The sequence below is a fragment of the Sinohyriopsis cumingii genome, chromosome 8 (assembly GCF_028554795.1).
Source record: "Sinohyriopsis cumingii isolate HCF-2022 chromosome 8, ASM2855479v2, whole genome shotgun sequence".
NCBI classification, from domain to species: domain Eukaryota; kingdom Metazoa; phylum Mollusca; class Bivalvia; order Unionida; family Unionidae; genus Sinohyriopsis; species Sinohyriopsis cumingii.
The window spans coordinates 119962145-119985365 of NC_142968.1; the positions used below are offsets into that span (position 1 = coordinate 119962145).

At 33.8% G+C, this 23221-nt stretch overlaps 1 protein-coding gene across 1 annotated transcript in view; it reads left to right on the forward strand.

The window, feature by feature from the left end:
* Nucleotides 1-23221, forward strand: part of LOC149794508 (guanine nucleotide-binding protein-like 1) — a 49613-nt gene that overhangs the window by 12723 nt on the left and 13669 nt on the right. Inside the window, exons 5-10 of the mRNA XM_089968758.1 lie at nt 1064-1204; nt 2145-2361; nt 4130-4219; nt 6548-6715; nt 16236-16288; nt 21033-21158. Of these exons, the coding sequence (XP_089824884.1) occupies nt 1064-1204; nt 2145-2361; nt 4130-4219; nt 6548-6715; nt 16236-16288; nt 21033-21158 (795 nt within the window). The remainder of the gene's footprint in view (nt 1-1063; nt 1205-2144; nt 2362-4129; nt 4220-6547; nt 6716-16235; nt 16289-21032; nt 21159-23221) is intronic.

The window sequence follows — 23221 nt, forward strand, 5'->3', positions numbered from 1 at the left end:
GCTTACAGTTTTGTATAGATGAGACCTTGAATGAATTGAATTTCCACATAATTTGGCTTGCAGTTTTGTATAAATGAGATCTTGAATGAGTTTGATTACCACATAATTTGGCTTGCAGTTTTGTGTTGATGAGATCTTGAATGAATTGGATTTCCAAGTAATTTGGCTTGCAGTTTTGTATAGATGAGATCTTGAATTAATTGGATTTCCATGTAATTTGGCTTGCAGTTTTGTATAGATGAAATCTTGAATTAATTGGATTTCCATGTAATTTGGCTTGCAGTTTTGTATAGATGAGATCTTGAATGAATTGGATTTCTTGTATTCAGCATAATGTTTTTAGATAGCCCTAACTTTTCCCAATAAAAAGTCTATCCATTTCAGGCCCTGCTGCGTAGAGTGCAGTGAGCAGGGCCTTTTATGATGCACCCATCACAAATAGTTATACTATTGAAAAACTATGTGAGAAAGATTGCCAGTAGCTTCTCGAGGGTCGGTGGTTCTTTCCGGGGATTTCCCGGGTTCTTCCTCCACCATTAATACTGGCCGCCATGTATAGCCTATCGTGTGCTGAAAAATGGCGTTAAACCCTACAATAACAACAACAATAAAAACTATGGAAAATAAATGGTTTTAGAAAAAAAATCTGATAATTTTTTTTACCAGTTAATCAAATGTTTATCCAAAAGGATTTGTCCAGAACCCAGCCTCCACAACCCCACAAATAATCTTAGTCAACAAGAAAGAAAACTTTATGCCTTAGACAATTAAATAAATAACAGTGAATCATCATTGACAACACATGCAGTTTTAATAAAACACTTGTATATAAATTGGCAGCAAATGAAAAAAAAAAAACAATGTCTGTATTTTGCTAGGAATTTGCACAGCCTTTCTTTGTACTAATTTTAATCATGTCAAAAGTCATAATGTCCAGTTCTGGAGGGAATTTGTTCAGTGTGTGAACATTTATAGGAATATTTTCATTGTTCTGAATTTGATAATTAATCTTTCTTATCATTCTGTTTCACTATTATGTGTGTTACTTCTGTTTTGATTTCAGGGTTACTTGGAAAAGATTGTGTCCCAGTATAGCCCATCAGAGCTTAGCTACTTTGAGATGAATCCAGAAACATGGAGACAGCTGTGGCGAGTCCTGGAGATGTCAGACGTTCTTCTTCTTATAACAGATATACGTTACCCTGTAAGATTAACTTGGGCTTCTGTTTACTTTTGCATCTATATATCCTTTCTTTCAACCTATTTTGTTTAAGTATGCAAACTGTTTATTATGCAAACCCATGGTTATACTTTACTATTTGATATCGATCTTGGGTATTTATTTTTTCTAAAGCCCAAGAATATGCCCGAACCCATAGAAGAAAGACCGGTATATGAAAACCACAATAATATTGGAAATTGAAATTGACAAAAGTTTCCAAGGATTAGCTTATCACACACTAAAGTAAGATTTCATTTTGTGATATTTTATCTGTGTTAAATTCCAAAACCAATATTTGTTGGATTAACTAATATTCAGTTCCAAGAATATTGGAATGAATTGAAAGTATTGACTATTTCAAATATTTCTTCATCGTTTCTTGTGACGATGTCAAAATTCGTCTTGATGAGAGATTTTTAGCTACAGCTGTTATATTAAATCCCATTTTAAAAGAAAACAAACAGTCACATCATCGCTGACAACTTTTATGTTGGATGTTCTGTTGACCCAAAATAAATGTGTCAGTTTCATGTGAAATGACATGCAGAACAAGCACAGAGGATAGCCTTGTAAATGTATAAAGAAGGTAGAATTGGGCAAGCTTTCATAAGTAAATATTTGCAAATTATGTATAAAAGTGAGGGATGTATTTATATTGGGCAAAACATGAACTAATTTTGGGTTTTGTATTTAATAATTAAGGGACACTGTTACAAAACGTATTCTAATTTTAATCAAGCAAAACTTTAAAAAACTTGTCCTGATTTACAGTATCAGAACTTGGACATTATTGACACTAATGTAACAACTCAAATGAGGTGCAAATCATATTGTAACTATAAGTTATTCATGAAACACCAGTTCACCCAGAAGATGTCACTATCCTGGAAATATATCACCTTCACTCTTCCTATTTTTGCAGGCTCTTCATTTCTCTCCCGCCCTATATGATCTTGTTACCAAGGTTCTTGACAAGCCCATAATCCTAGTGCTGAACAAGGTGGACTTAGCTCCTCCTTCATTAGTGGTTGCCTGGCAGCATTATTTTATTGAGAAATTCCCATTGGTCCATATCGTCCTCTTCACATCCTTCCCTAGAGATGCAAAGGAGTTAAGGGACATTACTGAAAGTGATGGGAGTAAGTTGTTACACCAAAAAGCTATTCTCTCTTTCATCACAAAATTTGTCACAAAAGATGCATGTAAACAGCAAAGAATAAATGTGTAAAAATATAATTCACCTCAAAAATATAATGCAGCCCATATACAATTGACATACTGCCAATGAGCAATTTGCAAATAAATATCCCGATTTGCATTACCTCGTAACTAATGGTCAGAGTCTATTTTAGGACATGGGGAGCCAAGGTCTCTGATTTGTACTTGTAATCCAATGGTTTCAGGTTCAGTACCCACCCTGGTCGATTGTCTCATTATGTCCTTGGGTAAGGCACTTAGTGCCCATTTGCTGTGCATGATAAAGCCAGTAATGCTTTAAAAATGCAAATAAAACAAAACAAAACCAAAGACTGTTTTAGGACCCATGATCGCATGATTAGGAATGCACGAAATTTTGCAATTCTATGCTCAAGCTCTACATTTGTATCTCATTTAAATCAAGAAAATATTCTGAAAAATCCCCTCTCCTCTCCCCCCTACCCCCTTGCTTCAAATGTGAAATTCCCCAAAAATTGTCATTTCAGGACTTTGGCAGTGTTTGTATTAGAATAGGCCATGTATGATAAAATAGGCCATGATTGTTTTAGTATAGGCCATGCATGATACAGAATTAGTTTTGTATATATTTAGATTGGCCATGATTGTTTTAGATCAGGCCATGCATGATACAGAATTAGTTTTGTATATATTTAGATTGGCCATGATTGTTTTAGATCAGGCCATGCATGATACAGAATTAGTTTTGTATATATTTAGATAGGCCATGATTGTTTTAGATCAGATCATGCATGATACAGAATTAGTTTTGTATATATTTAGATAGGCCATGATTGTTTTAGATCAGGCCATGCATGATACAGAATTAGTTTTGTATATATTTAGATAGGCCATGATTGTTTTAGATTAGGCCATGCATGATACAGAATTAGTTTTGTATATATTTAGATTGGCCATGATTGTTTTAGAAAAGGTTATGTGTGTATTAGAATAGACTATGTCATTAAGCCTTGTATTTTAATATTTTCTAATTTCATGGTGTTTGTTTTTGTATTCATATCATTATATGTTTTTTATCTTATAGGTGTTGTCTAATGTTGTAAAGCTATTAGAGCTTCTAAAGATTAGGTGCTATACAAAGTCCTCATTATTATTATTATTATTTATATGAAAATGTATGACAGAATAGACCATGATCGTTTTAAAATAGACCATGTGTGATTAGAAAATGCCATAATTGTTTTAGTATAGGTCATATATGATTAGATTTGGTCATGCATGTATTAGAATACGCCATGCATGTATTAGGAAAGACCATGTATTTAATTAATTCTTGTTTATATTGTTTGTATTATTTCTTGTCAGTTCATTATTTTTAGTGGATATTAGTTAATAAATTGCAGACAATTTTCTTCTGTACTAAATTTTGTTCACTGGAGAAGGGTTAAAAAAAAATTCCATATAAGGATCCTGTTGTTTCCACAGAAAGGGTCTTATTGTTTCCCCAAAGGATACTATTGATTCTCCAGAAGGATTGTTATTCAAAGGTTATTTAAATTTGTGCTCTTTAGCAGCCATAAACTTGATGCCTAACAAAAAGTTGCATATCGACAGTTCTGTTACATTCTACATAATGTATTATTGTATTAACATTGTTTTAGAACAGTCTGAAATTTGATTGATTCTTTATATAGACCATTCTAAGACTAGTGTACAATTTGTTTCTTCTAGAGGTGAAAAAGAAGCGAAAGAGGGGACGTTACCTTGCCCTTGGACCAAGAGAGTTGTATGAAGCCTGCAAGAACATTGTCAAAGGCCAAGGTTAGTGACTTAGGTTGTAATTTAGTATAGATATGCATGTAAAGTTCATTGAACTGTTGTGGTTCTGCTCATGAAATGAATAATGAGACATAGTCCCATTGGTATGAAACTGTTTGAATATAAAAACAGAGCTCATAACTTCAAATTAGAGTATCTTGATATAATTGAAATTTGACATGTATGCAGAAAGACAACCCCAAATTTTTTTCTTCATGTTTTTAACGTCCCTCATTAATAAAGTGACAGTTTTGTCATTACTACAAGGACAGTTTTATCTTGATTATAGTGGTAGTTTTGTCATGACTACAGGTACAATATTGTTAAGATTACAGGGCAGTTTTGTTATGACTACTGGGACAGTTTTATCATGACCACATGTACAATTTTGTTAAGATTACAGGGGCAGTCTTGTTATGACTATGGGGACAGTTTTGTCATAACTACAGGTACAATATTGTTAAGATTACAGGGGCAGTTTTGTTATGACTACCGGGACAGTTTTATCATGACCACAGGGACAATGGAGAAAACAAATTTCATGACTACAAGGACAGTTTTGTCATGACTATTGACAGTTTTATTGTGACTGGCAGGAAAAAGTTTGTCATGAAATGAGGGATAAGTTTGCATGATTATGTTGACAGTTGTAATGACTGCGGGGACAGTTTTGTCATGACTACAAGGGCAATTTTGTCATGATGGGACAGGTTTGTCATGGCTACAGGAGCAGTTTTGTCATGATGGGACAGTTTGTCACAAATAAAGGGAAAATTTTGTCATGAGTACGTGGACAGTTTTGTCATGACTATGGGCAGTTTTGTCATGAGTACAGTGACAGTTTTTCATGACTATGGGCAGTTTTGTCATGATTACAGGGACAGTTTTATCATGACCACAAGGACAGTTTTCTCATTAATGCATGGACTGTTTTGTCATGACTACAGGGGCAGTTTTGTTGTGACAAGCAATTTTGTCATGACTACAAGAACAGTGTTGTTAGGACTGGCACAGACAAGTTTCTCAAGACTACAATGACAGTTTTATCATGATTGCAGGTGCAGTTTTGTCATGACTACAGGACAATTTTGTCATCACTAGATGGACAATTTTGTCATGACTATAGGCAGTTTTGTCATGACTGGCAGGCACAAGTTTAACATTACTAAAGTGACAGCTTATTTCATGATTGCAGAAAGTTTTATCATTACTACAGGGACAGTTTTGTCAGGATTAAAGGTTCAGTTTTGTCATAATGGGACACTTTGTCATGATTACAGGCGTTTTTGTCATTGCTACAGGGAAAGTTTTATCATGACAATGGGACAGTTTTGTCATGACTAAAGGGACAATTTTGTCTTAGCTGAAACACTGAATCAGTATAATTACCTGTATTTGCTAGGATTTCTGTCTGGTATTGATCACTGCCCAGAACAAGTTCCAATACAGCTATGGGCAAGCTAAAGTGTGAGAGAGAGAGAGAGAGGTTGGTTGTCATGTTCAGTTCACAGTGCTTTATGTTCTGAAAGTTTTATGTTCAGTAAACTAGCCACAGTACCTATATGAACACATTTATTTAGTTCTTTTATGACCCATATATTTCGGTGATGTAATTGCCTACAATTTCATTCATCTATTGATCCTTGGTTTCATGATACCATGCTAGTCTGACAGCTGAAATATCATGCCTTGCTTTTTTGTATATGGAATAAAATCAAACTCTAAAGAAATGTTGTTATTCCCAAACTTGACAGTAATCTTTAATACAGATGGTGTAAACATCTTCATTTAATACAATGATACGTAATAACATTTTTTCTTCTACATATATATTGTAACTGTTAGATTTACCTATTGTTAGTTGTTCTGGTTCATGATCTTTACCTTTGCAAATTTGTGCATTAGGCTTGCCCACTGCAGTTTTCAAACAAATCACACTTGCCAGTTAAGCAATATATTAAATGGCATTCTATACCAGACCTATTTGCCATTTAATTACTACTATTTAGACTGCCCCAATGATAGTTTTGGTAAGCTCCAGTCATTACCATTTATATATGCTCCATTTAATGGGCAGATACTGATGCTTTATTTATTTATTCAAAGATTACTGACAATTTTATTTTTTGAAAACAAAACCATGTCAGGTGGTTTGGGGTTTAAAAAAAGCCAGACACGTGTTAATGGCAAGTATGTCTTTGTAACATTGTGCTTTTTGTATGCATTTTGTAGTCTAAGAAATGGGGTATCTGTGATATGTATTCATTCAAACCTGTCAATCCATCAGCACATTCACTGACTTCCCATCTTTTGTTTTTTCCATCACTCCAGTGGACCTTAGTAGCTGGGAGGAAAAACTTAAAGTAGGAGAAGGCACAGAAACCAAGGAACCCGAGTCTGAGTCAGATGAGGATGAACATATTGTGTTAGAAGAGCAGAACTTTGACTTTGAGGACCATGTGTGTTTCAAAGATGGAATTTTGACCATTGGGTGTGTTGGTAGGTATACAGCCTTTTACTCCTAGTTAAGCTAACTTTTTTATATGAAAAGGTACACCTTCGTATATGGAAATCCTAACATCTGTATATGAAAAGGTATACCATTTGTATACGAAAAGGTAGCCTTACAAAAGTGACATTCTCTTATGAAGTGAACAAAATTGTAACAGGTACTATTCTGTTGAAAGAAAATGTGACATCTTGCTATGGTTTGACAAGATATGCTGTGGAATGTGGAGACAAAGTATATAGGGATAAAGTTACATATTAACTTATATCACCAGACACATCAGTGAAAAAGATGACTGTCAATATAGAACATATACCTAATGATAGATACCTGTTTACAAAACATTTTTAAAAATAAATTTTTTTACAAGGTGTGCAGTTTCCAAAAATGTGCACATTTGAACATTTATATATTTGAGTTTACACCATAAATTAATCTAATCATTCGCCAGGTACATATTTCAAACTTTTATTTCATTAAGCCATATATGGATTTCCAATCTGTAATGTGGCTATTTTTGAAAAAAGAAAAAGAAATAATGGATGAATTGGTTGCTTTAAGGAATTGCCATCTTGTAAATGAATCCATATTATCTTAACCCCCAACTTATTAACGGAAACAGGTTTCCTTTGTTTGTATTGTCCTGGCCTACAACTGTCTAATGGAAGCAGGTTTCTTTTAATATTTAATGCCAAAACCAATGAAGAAATCATGCTTTCAGAATGCTGCTCTAGCTGGTAATGTTTGATTGAAGGTCATCAAAATGCCTTAGATTTAAGGAATGAAATACTTAAGTAATTATTTAGTCAGATTGCAAAATAAATCTGCTTGATTGATTTATGATGTTTCCCCAACCATCTGCCATCAGCTGTCAAGTTGGGGTTTGTTGGTTAAGGTGGCGCTATACAGTTTCGCATTTTGCATAGGGTTAGGAATTTAAAGAAAAAGAATGTCCCCGGCTTTCCTCACTGGTTATACTGGCTATTTAAAAAAGACCTTGTATATCTTAGGTATAATGCAAAGAACCTTTAATTCCCTTTATTTTGGTGTATGATTGATGGGTGTACTATGGGTTATAGAGTATACAGCTTGGCCTTACTTCAAATGTGCACCTTTCAAAAAAGTGCTAGCTCTACTTGGTCATTTTCACTTCCTGAACTTCAGAGGTCAATTGTATAAAAAAGAGCCGATAACTTTTTTTACATTTTATATATTTGGTAATTCATTCATTGCACTTTCAGAAGCTGGTATTGTCTAGTCTGGCAAAATTCATTTTCCCTATTTTAATAGCTGCTATGTATAGTGTACTTTAGACTAATTCAGACTGATTTTTTAACACAAGGGAGCAGTCATTTTAGTTAGCAGTGTGCTTAAATCATGTAAAATTTCCAAAAGTACAATATCCAAAAGAAATATCATCCACATTACATTAATGTAGCATAGAGGTATGCAAACGTTCTCTCCACTGTGCATGTTTTAAATGCGAACTACTTCACCTTACATACGTCACTCTCTCAAAAGTACATATTATCTGGTGAGCGCCAGCATAAAGAAGATGTAGGTATTATTTTTTATGATTTAATTATGTTTATATGGCTGAAACATTTAAGTCGCAAGCATCAAAACAATCTTTATGAATAATTCTCCTGCCTTTTTCCCCACAGAACAGTATTAATGAGAGTCAGAGTCTCTAATAAGTCCAGCCTACCCCCCCCCCCCATGATAAAAGTGAGCTATTTTAAGAATGCACATTACATTTTGTAAACATAGCAACCAATGTTATGCTGAATGACAGGAACATGAAACTAGCCAGAATTATTTCTGAGATATCAACAATGAATTTTACAATTAGAAAAGGGAGGTAACTCATCAGCTTCATAAAGGTCAAAGGTCAAAGTGTAAAATATTTGCCTATTGTTTAATATGGAAGAAGCGAATTCACTTTCTCATCATTTATTTTTTTATTTCATTGCAAATAAATGAAAAGAAACATTTTCACCATATATTTCTGTCACTTATTGCAACAGTTTTAAATTTAAGTTGACTCTATTCCTATATTCTAAGTCTTCTAATTTCCCCATAATTAAGGTTACTACTCACACAAACATACCTCATGGCAAATTATGTAAGCAAGAGAAAAACGATCATAATTAGCTTATTTTCATGCTTAAATGCAATATGAATGTACCATTTTATTCAGAACATCATACATAATTATATGAAAATAAAAAAAAATAATTGCAAACATTTTTTTATTTTCTTTAAGGTGGCGCTATACAGTTTCGCATTTTGCATAGGGTTAGGAATTTAAAGAAAAAGAATGTCCCCGGCTTTCCTCACTGGTTATACTGGCTATTTAAAAAAGACCTTGTATATCTTAGGTATAATGCAAAGAACCTTTAATTCCCTTTATTTTGGTGTATGATTGATGGGTGTACTATGGGTTATAGAGTATACAGCTTGGCCTTACTTCAAATGTGCACCTTTCAAAAAAGTGCTAGCTCTACTTGGTCATTTTCACTTCCTGAACTTCAGAGGTCAATTGTATAAAAAAGAGCCGATAACTTTTTTTACATTTTATATATTTGGTAATTCATTCATTGCACTTTCAGAAGCTGGTATTGTCTAGTCTGGCAAAATTCATTTTCCCTATTTTAATAGCTGCTATGTATAGTGTACTTTAGACTAATTCCGACTGATTTTTTAACACAAGGGAGCAGTCATTTTAGTTAGCAGTGTGCTTAAATCATGTAAAATTTCCAAAAGTACAATATCCAAAAGAAATATCATCCACATTACATTAATGTAGCATAGAGGTATGCAAACATTCTCTCCACTGTGCATGTTTTAAATGCGAACTACTTCACCTTACATACGTCACTCTCTCAAAAGTACATATTATCTGGTGAGCGCCACCATAAAGAAGATGTAGGTATTATTTTTTTATGATTTAATTATGTTTATATGGCTGAAACATTTAAGTCGCAAGCATCAAAACAATCCTTATGAATAATTCTCCTGCCTTTTTCCCCACAGAACAGTATTTATGAGTGTCAGAGTCTCTAACAAGTCCAGCCTACCCCCCCCCCCCCCTGATAAAAGTGAGCTATTTTAAGAATGCACATTACATTTTGTAAACATAGCAACCAATGTTATGCTGAATGATAGGAACATGAAACTAGCCAGAATTATTTCTGAGATATCAACAATGAATTTTACAATTAGAAAAGGGAGGTAACTCATCAGCTTCATAAAGGTCAAAGGTCAAAGTGTAAAATATTTGCCTATTGTTTAATATGGAAGAAGCGAATTCACTTTCTCATCATTTATTTTTTTATTTCATTGCAAATAAATGAAAAGAAACATTTTCACCATATATTTCTGTCACTTATTGCAACAGTTTTAAATTTAAGTTGACTCTATTCCTATATTCTAAGTCTTCTAATTTCCCCATAATTAAGGTTACTACTCACACAAACATACCTCATGGCAAATTATGTAAGCAAGAGAAAAACGATCATAATTAGCTTATTTTCATGCTTAAATGCAATATGAATGTACCATTTTATTCAGAACATCATACATAATTATATGAAAATAAAAAAAAATAATTGCAAACATTTTTTTATTTTCTTTAAGGTGGCGCTATACAGTTTCGCATTTTGCATAGGGTTAGGAATTTAAAGAAAAAGAATGTCCCCGGCTTTCCTCACTGGTTATACTGGCTATTTAAAAAAGACCTTGTATATCTTAGGTATAATGCAAAGAACCCTTAATTCCCTTTATTTTGGTGTATGATTGATGGGTGTACTATGGGTTATAGAGTATACAGCTTGGCCTTACTTCAAATGTGCACCTTTCAAAAAAGTGCTAGCTCTACTTGGTCATTTTCACTTCCTGAACTTCAGAGGTCAATTGTATAAAAAAGAGCCGATAACTTTTTTTACATTTTATATATTTGGTAATTCATTCATTGCACTTTCAGAAGCTGGTATTGTCTAGTCTGGCAAAATTCATTTTCCCTATTTTAATAGCTGCTATGTATAGTGTACTTTAGACTAATTCAGACTGATTTTTTAACACAAGGGAGCAGTCATTTTAGTTAGCAGTGTGCTTAAATCATGTAAAATTTCCAAAAGTACAATATCCAAAAGAAATATCATCCACATTACATTAATGTAGCATAGAGGTATGCAAACGTTCTCTCCACTGTGCATGTTTTAAATGCGAACTACTTCACCTTACATACGTCACTCTCTCAAAAGTACATATTATCTGGTGAGCGCCACCATAAAGAAGATGTAGGTATTATTTTTTATGATTTAATTATGTTTATATGGCTGAAACATTTAAGTCGCAAGCATCAAAACAATCTTTATGAATAATTCTCCTGCCTTTTTCCCCACAGAACAGTATTAATGAGAGTCAGAGTCTCTAATAAGTCCAGCCTACCCCCCCCCCATGATAAAAGTGAGCTATTTTAAGAATGCACATTACATTTTGTAAACATAGCAACCAATGTTATGCTGAATGACAGGAACATGAAACTAGCCAGAATTATTTCTGAGATATCAACAATGAATTTTACAATTAGAAAAGGGAGGTAACTCATCAGCTTCATAAAGGTCAAAGGTCAAAGTGTAAAATATTTGCCTATTGTTTAATATGGAAGAAGCGAATTCACTTTCTCTTCATTTATTTTTTTATTTCATTGCAAATAAATGAAAAGAAACATTTTCACCATATATTTCTGTCACTTATTGCAACAGTTTTAAATTTAAGTTGACTCTATTCCTATATTCTAAGTCTTCTAATTTCCCCATAATTAAGGTCACTACTCACACAAATATACCTCATGGCAAATTATGTAAGCAAGAGAAAAATGATCATAATTAGCTTATTTTCATGCTTAAATGCAATATGAATGTACCATTTTATTCAGAACATCATACATAATTATATGAAAGTAAAAAAAAATAATTGCAAACATTTTTTTATTTTCTTTAAGGTGGCGCTATACAGTTTCGCATTTTGCATAGGGTTAGGAATTTAAAGAAAAAGAATGTCCCCGGCTTTCCTCACTGGTTATACTGGCTATTTAAAAAAGACCTTGTATATCTTAGGTATAATGCAAAGAACCTTTAATTCCCTTTATTTTGGTGTATGATTGATGGGTGTACTATGGGTTATAGAGTATACAGCTTGGCCTTACTTCAAATGTGCACCTTTCAAAAAAGTGCTAGCTCTACTTGGTCATTTTCACTTCCTGAACTTCAGAGGTCAATTGTATAAAAAAGAGCCGATAACTTTTTTTACATTTTATATATTTGGTAATTCATTCATTGCACTTTCAGAAGCTGGTATTGTCTAGTCTGGCAAAATTCATTTTCCCTATTTTAATAGCTGCTATGTATAGTGTACTTTAGACTAATTCCGACTGATTTTTTAACACAAGGGAGCAGTCATTTTAGTTAGCAGTGTGCTTAAATCATGTAAAATTTCCAAAAGTACAATATCCAAAAGAAATATCATCCACATTACATTAATGTAGCATAGAGGTATGCAAACGTTCTCTCCACTGTGCATGTTTTAAATGCGAACTACTTCACCTTACATACGTCACTCTCTCAAAAGTACATATTATCTGGTGAGCGCCACCTAAGTCACTTTTCACAGACACCTTTGTTTTTAGTCATATATGTTGTTATTTAGTTGCATCATTATGAGTGCTCCACTTTTCCATGAAAAGTAGGTCGGTTTTGATCTATTTTAGGGTTGTGATTTTTTTTTTTTACGTTTGCGTTTAGTGAATTTTCTTGAGTAAAGTTGCTGATGGGGTTGTATCACTTGGAAAGTAATTTCATCATGAAAAGTTCTACATTGAAAACTAGGTCACTGTGACATATATTTCTCTTTAAATATGTTCCTAGATCACATTAACCTCAGGGATATAAGCCTTCTACCTCCCAAATCCAGCCCTACTAAAAAGACAAAAATTTGTCTTTTCTGCCAACAACATAGAGTCAAAGGGTAATAACTCTTGTCCATTACCTCCATTTGCCACCACCATGTGTGATTAGTTTTTAAGCTTCACTTCCATACAACATTGCGGGGCCCCGAGTGGCCAAGTGGTCTAAAGCACTCACCGTTATGGATCACTGCCATCTCACCTCTGTCTGCGTGAGTTTGAGTCTCAGGCTTGGCTAACGTTGGTACGTGAGAAAGCCTGCCAGTAGCTTCTCGTGGGTCGGTGGTTCTTCCCTGGGTTTTCCAGAGGTTCTTCCTCCACCAATTATACTGGCCGCCATGTATAGCCTATCTTGTGCTGAAAAATGGTGTTAAACCCTATAACAACAACAACAACATACAACATTGCACAGGACACCTCTAATGAATCCAAAACCTCTTTTGTGTTGAATTGGAACCTCTCATACAGGAATTTGGATTGGTTTCCATAAATATTTATTCCCAAACATGTGGTAAATATAACTTTTGAATTTTGCAACTATTTTGTGAAATTTTTTAACTTTCTTGGATTGGTCAATTTTTAAACCCAGTGTACAGCACACTATCATTGATGCATGTTAATATTCACGGTTTCATGCACACTGCCTATTGTTCGCTTACCCAGTTAGTAACAGGTATTGTTTTAGTGACTTATTTTAACATGATGCATTGTTAATTTATGTTTTTTGTTGTGTTTTGTTTTATCATGTTATTTCAGTGAAACCTGTTGACAATTTTAATATATGCAACAGGTTCAAGGCTAAAGAAGATGAGCACAAGTCGTGCCTTGCAGTGACAAAATGTACTTTGCCAGTACCACACAGAGTGTGATAATTGGTATGAGATTGTATACACTATGGTTTTTAAAAGTTGACAAAACAAAGAAGGAGGGTGAGAACGATACAAAATTTAAGATTCCTAGAAGTAATTATGATACAATGGGGGAGTGTAACCCTATTTTTAGGCATCCAAGGAGGCATAAGTCCCAAGAACGTATTTATCCTTTGCTACCATATAGAGGGACAGAGTGGTCTAAATAGGGACAGAGCGGTCTAAAGCACTCATCATTATGGATCACTGCCATCTCACCTCTGTCTGCATTTGTTTGAGTCTCAGGCTTGGCCAATGTGGGTATGTGAGAAAGCTTGCCAGTAACTTCGCGTGGGTCGGTGATTCTTTCGAGATTTTCCTGTGTTCTTCCTCCGCCATTTATACTGGCCACCATGTATGGCCTGTCTTGTGTTGAAGAATGGAGTTAGACCCAATGAAAACAACTAATACCGTATAGACATCCACAATTGTCCAATGAGTGAACTGGCCATCCAGCCAGTCCAGCCATCTCACTGAATGATCTGTGCTTCACCTTGTGACATTTATGGAGATTTTAATGATAGATTTTAAGCCCTAACATTCCTGTGGCTACATATTGTTACAGTTACTGGGATGTTAATGATAGAACTGTCCGACAAATGGAAGGGTGGGTACTAAATCACCTGACCAGTGCATGCTAGGTTTGGCAGTTTCAATGTCAGTGCTACCAACTTCAGATCAAAGTACTAATCAGACACATTCCCAGCAGTCTCAGTGTCCTGGCCAATGTTCTCCCAAGAAAAGGATAAGGTTATCCAAATGGAATGTTTCCATCATCTGTTGGATTGTGGGTGTCAGATGATCATCCTTTTGTAACAAGGATCCTAAAGCTTGGGCCATGGGTACACTGTCAATCAGTTTGGGGGGATGCATTTGCCTACATTTCACAGCCTTAATACCAAAAATAATACAGAATTAGTCAGAATTGCAAAATAATTCTGATTGCCCCTCTCAGATGGGGCAAATCCTTGGTAAACAATATACTCTGTCTGGCAATAGAATGACTCAGGAAAATTATGACCTTCAGTTGTGGAGAGAATCTCAAGAGCAAGAAAGCCCTTCCCTCTAACTGCTTATCAGGGGGAAAGGGGCATGTTTTCAGGGGCTAGTGTTGAGTCCCTTGTGAATGCCTCAATCCCTTAACTAGCCAACCTTTTCTTTGAACCTAGGAAGAGAAAGAATGGACACCAGTTACCATCAAAGACTACCACTCTATGATAGTTCAGGCCTCATGGTAGAAGAAATGTCACTCATGACAAAGACCTATCAGACCTATTAAACAATCCTGATATTAATAGGGCAAAATCTCTCACCCAGTTCAGTCCTGGATCTTGTTATGGCTCAGTTCAGACAAATTTGAGCCATTAATCTGGATCTTAATGAAGCTGTTATCTTACCTGTTACCAGTTTCCTCATAGTTTTAGCATGCAGGTTGAGTGACTTGCCTTTTCAGTCAACCCGAACAATGTTGTGTTCAGATCAGAAGGTTTGGTGATCCTTATGATTTGATCAGGGGTAGTAACCAAGAACCAGTCACTGTAAGGGGCAGTCAGAGAGTTTTCTCCCTCTCATCTGTTGATAATTTGAGAATAGTGGGCATGTAAGATCCTGTCCATGCCCACAAGCCCTTCTGGAAGCACACAGAGATACAAGTCATAGCATACACAAAATAAATAAGAAAGCAGGTCATAGATTCCAAGCCAGATCTTTGTGGCTTAAGTTGGTTATGTGCTTGGCATATATGATGATAAAACCAACGTATCCTCTTAGCTTCAATGGATTCGCCATTGAACTTTGATGGTTAAGAAGATTTCAGCAATCACGGTTCATAGGACCATATGATGTGTTGCTTTAGGTTGTAGAGCGAGTTATGATTCATGTATGGAATTCAACCTTTCTTCTCTGGATGGATACCAGAGTTATTGGTGCCTCCTCCTATTACCTATTCTCCATCCGTTTATGTGGTTGGAGAATGTATTTGAAGCAAGAAATAATATGCTAGTAAATTGTTTTTTGTCAAGAATACTTACCTGAACACCCCACTATGCTAGCGTCCTCATTGGTATATTGGTCACTTTTAAAACTAGCAACACTAGGTGGTGGCAAGGGGAGGTAATTGGCAAGAGTTGTTGCCCTTTGTCTAGATGGATATTAAAGACAAATTTGCATCTTTTCAGTAGAGCTGGATTCAGGAGCTAGCATGCTTATATCCCAGGCATTAACGTGATCAGGTAAGTATTCTTGGAGAAGCATAATTTACTTAAAATTTTTATTTCAGTGTTCACTGATTTGTGTTTTCCTTTGATTGAACTAATTAAGTTAGGATTGGCATTAAGTAATTTTCTCAGACTTCTTCACAGAGTTACATAAGTTGTTAACCAGATGTGTCAGTCAATGGTTCAGCAGAGCCAAAAAGTTTTAAAAACATGGGTACCTCATCAATATAAACAAATGTAAAGTGTTCATGATTTGTAGTCTGACCATACCAACTTTTAAAGTTTTATGAAAAATATGTAATGTTAAATATAGACACAGATTGCATTTTTCAGGCCAAAACTTTCAGTATATTTAAAACAAATTCAAAGTTCTATTTAGTTTTTAGTCACACAAAAAGTTGTGTTTCATATATTTCAGGGTATCCAAATGTTGGCAAATCCTCACTGCTTAATGGAATTGTTGGTAAAAAGGTAAACTCTTTTGTTAATAGGTAAGTTCTTATTGATATCAATTATTACTAAGCAGTTACTGCTATGCAATAAACTACATAGGAATTACTACCAGGGAATTACTGCTATGCAATAAACTACATAGGAATTACTACCAGGGAATTACTCCTTTACAATAAACTACATAGGAATTACTACCAGGGAATTACTGCTATGCAATAAACTACATAGGAATTACTACCAGGGAATTACTCCTTTGCAATAAACTACATAGGAATTACTACAAAGGAATTACTGCTATGCAATAAACTACATAGGAATTACTACCAGGGAATTACTCTTTTGCAATAAACTACATAGGAATTACTACCAAGGAATTACTGCTATGCAATAAACTACATAGGAATTACTACCAGGGAATTACTCCTTTGCAATAAACTGCGTAGGAATTACTACCAAGGAATCACTGCTATGCAATAAACTATAAATGAATTACTACCAAGTAACCCATGACCTCCCGCATCCAAGGCGGATGCTCCAACTACTAGGCCATCAGAGCGGTCTGTTTTACTCAGATAGTAAAAGATGTGGTAATTTACTCATATAGTAAAATGTATTCACTCATATAGTGAAAAATGATGTATTTTACTCAAATAGTAAAATGATGAAAACAAAGGGACAGTTATTCATAATATCTTTACAATCCCATAATACTGGTTATTGCAAACCCCAAAATTAGCACATGGCTGAATGATATCATGTATGGAGTTACACACTCTGTCACCAGGACACTTGGCTACCACTCACATTGGTCAATCAAGCAGTCAGCATTCTAGGTAGTCACCGACCACCATTCGATTATTTAGTCAATTTAACAATCAGCGTCCACCAACCGGTCAGCAACATCCAGTCACCTGCTACTCAACCAGCAACACTGTTAACTCAGCTCTGTGGCTGCTATGGTCAGCTTTTATGGTTAGCTCTACAGCTGTTACCATGTCAACTCCGACCAGCTGAAAATACATCTAACACTGGCATCTATGATAAAATGTAATGACATTGTATACGGTAAGCTATACAGATTACATTATTGGCACAATAATTACAAAAAAAAATACACAGATTCAGAAGTGAACCTACCCATTGCTAGATAAGTATCCTATGGTACTAAACATTTCTTAACAATGCAACTTTATATTGCTAATGTAAATCTCTTGCTAAGTCACAAACAAGAATAGAAAATATTTGCATTATACTATGTCAGCTGTAGCTACATAGAAAATATTTGCATGATACTATGTCAGCTGTAGCTACATAGAAAATATTTGCATTATACTATGTCAGCTGTAGCTACATAGAAAATATTTGCATTATACTATGTCAGCTGTAGCTACATAGAAAATATTTGCATTATACTATGTCAGCTGTAGCTACATAGAAAATATTTGCATTATACTATGTCAGCTGTAGCTACATAGAAAATATACCATAAACAAACGTGGTAGTGCAATAGTTATAACTTATACAGGGGCCCCGAGTGGTCTAAAGCACTATCCGTTACGGATCACTGTCATATTACCTCTGTCTGCGTGGGTTCTAGTCTAGAATTCGGCTAATGTGGGTATGTGAGAAAGCTTGCCAGTAGCTTCTCATGGGTCAGTGGTTCTTCCTGGGGTTTTCCCGGGTTCTTCCTCCACCATTAATACTGGCCACCATGCATAGCCTATTGTGTGAAGAAAAATGGTGTTAATCCCCACAACAACAGTAACTTATACACAAGAAATTAACAAATAACTTGCGTACCTCTACAGCTGAAGATATGCAAGTCCTTAAAGTAGACTGCTCACTGACAAGACATTCTGTACTGTGTAGACTTAGTTGTACGGTGGGGCATTTAAACATAGACGATGCCACCATACATCGTCTGTGCACTGGAAGTATTCTGTTCTTCCCATAGAAAGTGCTTCACATGTGCAGCATAGGATGAACTGAACTCACTGTTTTGAAATATTGTACAATATACATAAATCATCCTTGGGTATTGTTGCACACAAAAAAACAAGACCCAATTACATGTATTTAATAAATAAAAGGATTTATACAATTCTGTGACAGTAAACTACATAGGAATTACTTCTATGCAGTAAACTACATGGGAATTACTATTATACAGTAAACTAAGTAGCAATTACTGGTACTCACATAGGAATTACTGTTATACAGTAAACTACATAGGAATTACTGTTTTATGGTAAACCACATAGGAATTACTATTATAGAGTAAACTACAAAACAAATTACTAGTTTACAGTAAACTATATAGGAATTACTATTATAGAGTAAACTTCATATGAATTACTGTTATACAGTAAACTAAGTAGGAATTACTGGTACATTACATAGGAATTACTGGTACATTACATAGTAATTACTGTTATTCAGTAAACTAGATAGGAATTACTGCAATACAGTAAACTACATTGAAATTACTGTTCAGTAAATTAAGTAGGAATTACTGGTACATTACGTAATAAAACAAAATAAAGACAAACAGTCATTCATGTAATTATGCTTTTATAAAGGATAGACAATATATCAATTTAAAAAGAAAATTAAAAAAATTATATAATTTTATATAGTGCATTGGCATTAAGGCCATTAGGATACATAGTATCTAACTTATGAATCCAATAAGTTTCTTTTATGAGTCTATTCATGTCACCATGCACAATATCTATTGGCATGAAAGAAAAATCGAGTAGAGTGTGATTATTGGTGTTAAAGTGTGTTGAAATATTGGAGGAAAACTGAGGATCTCTATAACTTTTTATGTGAAAGCGATGATTATTCATTCTTTTAGAAACTTGTTGAAGTAATTGTCCAACATATTGCATACTACATTTTTTTCAGGTTATCAAATAAATCACATCATTTGATATGCAGTTAGTGTTATCACGTAGAGAAAATACCTCTTTTGTATTGGTACTACCGAAAGAAGTACTTTCTTTTATGCCTGCACATTGAGAGCACCGATGTCTGTTAAATTTAGATTATGAAAACTGTCTTTTAAAATTTTCTATTTAATTCTAATTAGAAAATCTTGCAAATTCTTGGGTCTTCTATAAGCGAGTCTTGGTTTATTTTTGTAAAGTGATTTTACACTGGTTTTATTTGATAAATTTAGGAGATTATAATATTTATTAATTATACAACCTATATTAGGTAATGAAGGATTATATTGTATTGTGAAAGGAATTATATTTTTCTCTACTTTACATTCTGCTGTGTTTAAAGCCTGTTGACTAAGAGTACGGGTTTTGTTCAGCACAGAATCAATTATATATCTGGAATAATTTCTATTCTGGATATATGTTTGTAATTTATTCAATGAATTTTGTAATTGACATTATCTGAAATAATATGTCAGTATCTTTTGGCCTGGTTATATGGTATAGTTTTTACATGGCATGGGATGAAATGAAGACTATTCCACATCTTGGTGGATATTAGTTTCCTTGATAGGAATATTTTTAGAGATAGTGTTATCAATATTTTGTATTACATTTACATCTAAAAATGAAACATGCGTTTTAGATGCAGTATAAGTAAATTTAATTGTTGGGTGAAAATGATTTAGGCGATCAATAAAAATTTTCAGTTCTTCAGTTGAATGGTTTTAGCTCATAAGTATGTCATCTAAAAATCTGAACCAAAGAGAGGGATTAAACTTTTCGCTGTGAAGAAAATCTTTTTTTAAGTTACCATGAAAAGGGAAGCCTATGAAGGAGACATAGGACTACCCATTTCCGTACCATTATTTGGATGTAATTCCTATTATAAAATTGAAAATTATTATTTTCCAAGATAAGTTTTATTATTTTACAAATATCTTCACTAGATAGTATGGTATTTTTAGGATTATTATCAAGAAAATATTCTCACACTACAATACCATTTGCATGCGGAATGTTGGTATATAGTGTTGTTACATCTAATGATACCAGGATTGAGTTATCAGATATCTGTGGAATAGATTTCAACTTTTTAATGAAATCAGTAGTATCTTTAATTTATGAAGGAACTGAATTCATTAAAGGTTGTAAAACACTTATCAATAAATTTGGATACATTTTCAGTATATGAATTATAACCTGATATAATTGGTCGTCCTGGATAATTTAAAGGTCAAGATTTTTATGAGTTTTGTGTAATATGTAGAATTGAGGTGTACGAATGTTGAGAGGGAAAGTATCATATTCATTTCTTGCCTGAAGAAGCATAAATACAAAACTAGTTGCACAGAATGTTTGGCCTTTGTGTAGTTTTTTATCCCAATTCTGGTACATTACATAGGAATTTCTGGTATACAGTAAACTACATAGGAATTACTCCTACGGTAAACTTCTTATATAATGAGAGCTTCTATAATGAAAACTGCATAATAAACCTGCTGCTTTAACCCAGAAAATGAAACTTCATTAATTTAACATGACACTTTTTTTAAACATGTTTATTGCAAGTTCTTCTAAAAGAATGAGCTATATTTGTATGGCCCCTGGTCTTTGTATATATGAATCTGATTGTCTTTTATTGTTTAAGAAGGACAGATGCATTTGTTTTTGTATGATTGATTGACTCCATTTCTGTATTTGATTTAACCTTATTTATATCTGTTACTGGATTCCAAAGTCCATTGGAACAATTTTTTATTAAAAAAACCTATACATTACTGGCATTTTAATAGTGTTTGTAACTGGCATTACAGGTGGTGAGTGTATCCAGAACTCCAGGTCACACAAAACATTTCCAGACAATATTCCTGACTCGCACTGTCAAACTCTGTGACTGCCCTGGACTTGTGTTCCCTTCACTCATGGACAGAAATCTGCAGGTAATACATACAACAGCTTTGTATTACCTTTTTCATGATAGGAAGTTGTTCAAGGAGGAGTCCCATTGCATCTGCATTGAAAATTAACATTCCATCCAAATGTAATCAGTTTTGATTTATGGCGATAGTTACCAAAACTACAACCCCCCAACAAAAAAAACAAAAAAAAATTGTCACAGATTTCATTGGTTCTGCAGATCCCTCATATGTATAGTTCACTCTCAATAGTCTTAGCTCTTAAGTTGAATTAAGATGTGGGAAAGGTTCTTTCTCATTGGCTGGAAAACATAAATATTACAATGATGATGCTTGGTTGCAGGAGATACAAGAAGGTAATAATTGTCTGTATCAATTGGTTGTAATCAAATATATTGCCATAATGGTTTTCACAGCATATATTTCAAAGAAGCAATGTTGTAATGGTCCAAGATTTGATATGGTACTTTTAAAAATAACAGGATGATGTACAATTTGTAAATGCCATGCAGACCCCTCATAATTATACATCCAGGTTGATCATCAATATGTAAAGGTTAACTTATTTATAAACCTTCCATACCTACAAAACCCACATTATAATTGTCAAAGTTCTTGTAATATTCCATTCATAATTGACACATTACTGCATTTGATAATTTAAACCTCAAAGAAGTTGGTTTAATTATTAACTGTACCTGATATATAAATGAAAGTGATGTACCACTAGAATAAAGCAATCACTAACAAAGAGTTTACAGTTGAGGAAATTTGGAATAGATTTATGAAATGTACATTGTGTTCGGGAAATTTAAGAAATTTTAAATGTATGCTATGCGTGTAGTCATTGAGAGATTGAGAGGGAAAAAAAGAAAACTTAAAAAATTACAACAGAAGAAGAGGAGATTTATAAAATTACTCTACAGTCTAATTTAGTAGCAAGTCATGGGGTGTATTTTTAGACCGTAATATTATATAAATTATTAATATTATGTAAATCACAAAGGAAAACAGAAATACATTAATTCCCAAATACTGTCTGAAATTATAGACAAATATAAATGCATTAACTCCCATACACTGTTTGAAATCATAGACAAACATAAATACATTCACTCCCAAACACTGTTTGAAGTCATAGACAAACATAAATGCATTAACTCCCAAACACTGTTGGTAATCATAGACAAACATAACTTGAAAATAAACTGCTGGATCTTTTTGGGCTTTGTGATGATAAAATTGCAAACCAATGTCATCCCTTGTTTCCTGACTTATTATCTCACCTGATTCAGCTAATGTTTGCAGCTTATATTTAATCATTGCTAATCGATAAAGCAAAGCTTTAAATGAATATATTTGATTCCAATTTATGTTCATGCATATGAAAATGTATGTCTTTTGTAGTATATTTCATTCTTTTTTCTCTGATAATTGCCTAAAGTATGTCAAAATCCTTGTTCTGTGTTTGTAAGATTTTGTGATCATTTTACAACTTTTAAATGAGCAGTAATCATATAGCCATTTAATATACTTCCCTGCATTATTCATATAGCTATTTATTATACTTCTATACAGTATTCATATAGTTATTTATTATACTTTCCTACATTATTCATATAGTTATTTATTATACTTCCCTACAGTATTCATATAGTTATTTATTATAATTCCCTACAGTATTCATATAACTCTTTATTATAATTTCCTCAGTATTCATATAACTCTTTAGTATAATTTTCTGCAGAACTCATAGCTCATTGTTATACTTCCCTTTTGTACTTGTAGGTCTTTATTATATTTCACTGTAGTACTCATAGCTATTTATTATACTTACTTCAGTACTCGTATAGTTCCTTGTTATGCTTCTCCACAGCACTCATGGCTGGCTATTATATTTCCCTACAGTACTCATAGCTTGCTACTTTACTTCCCTACAGTACTCTTAGCTATTTATTATACTTCCCTACAGTACTCATAACTATTTATTATACTTCCCCACAGTACTCATGTAGCTATTTATTATACTTCCTAGCAGTATTCATATAACTCTGTATTATACTTCCCTACAGTACTCGTGTAGCTCT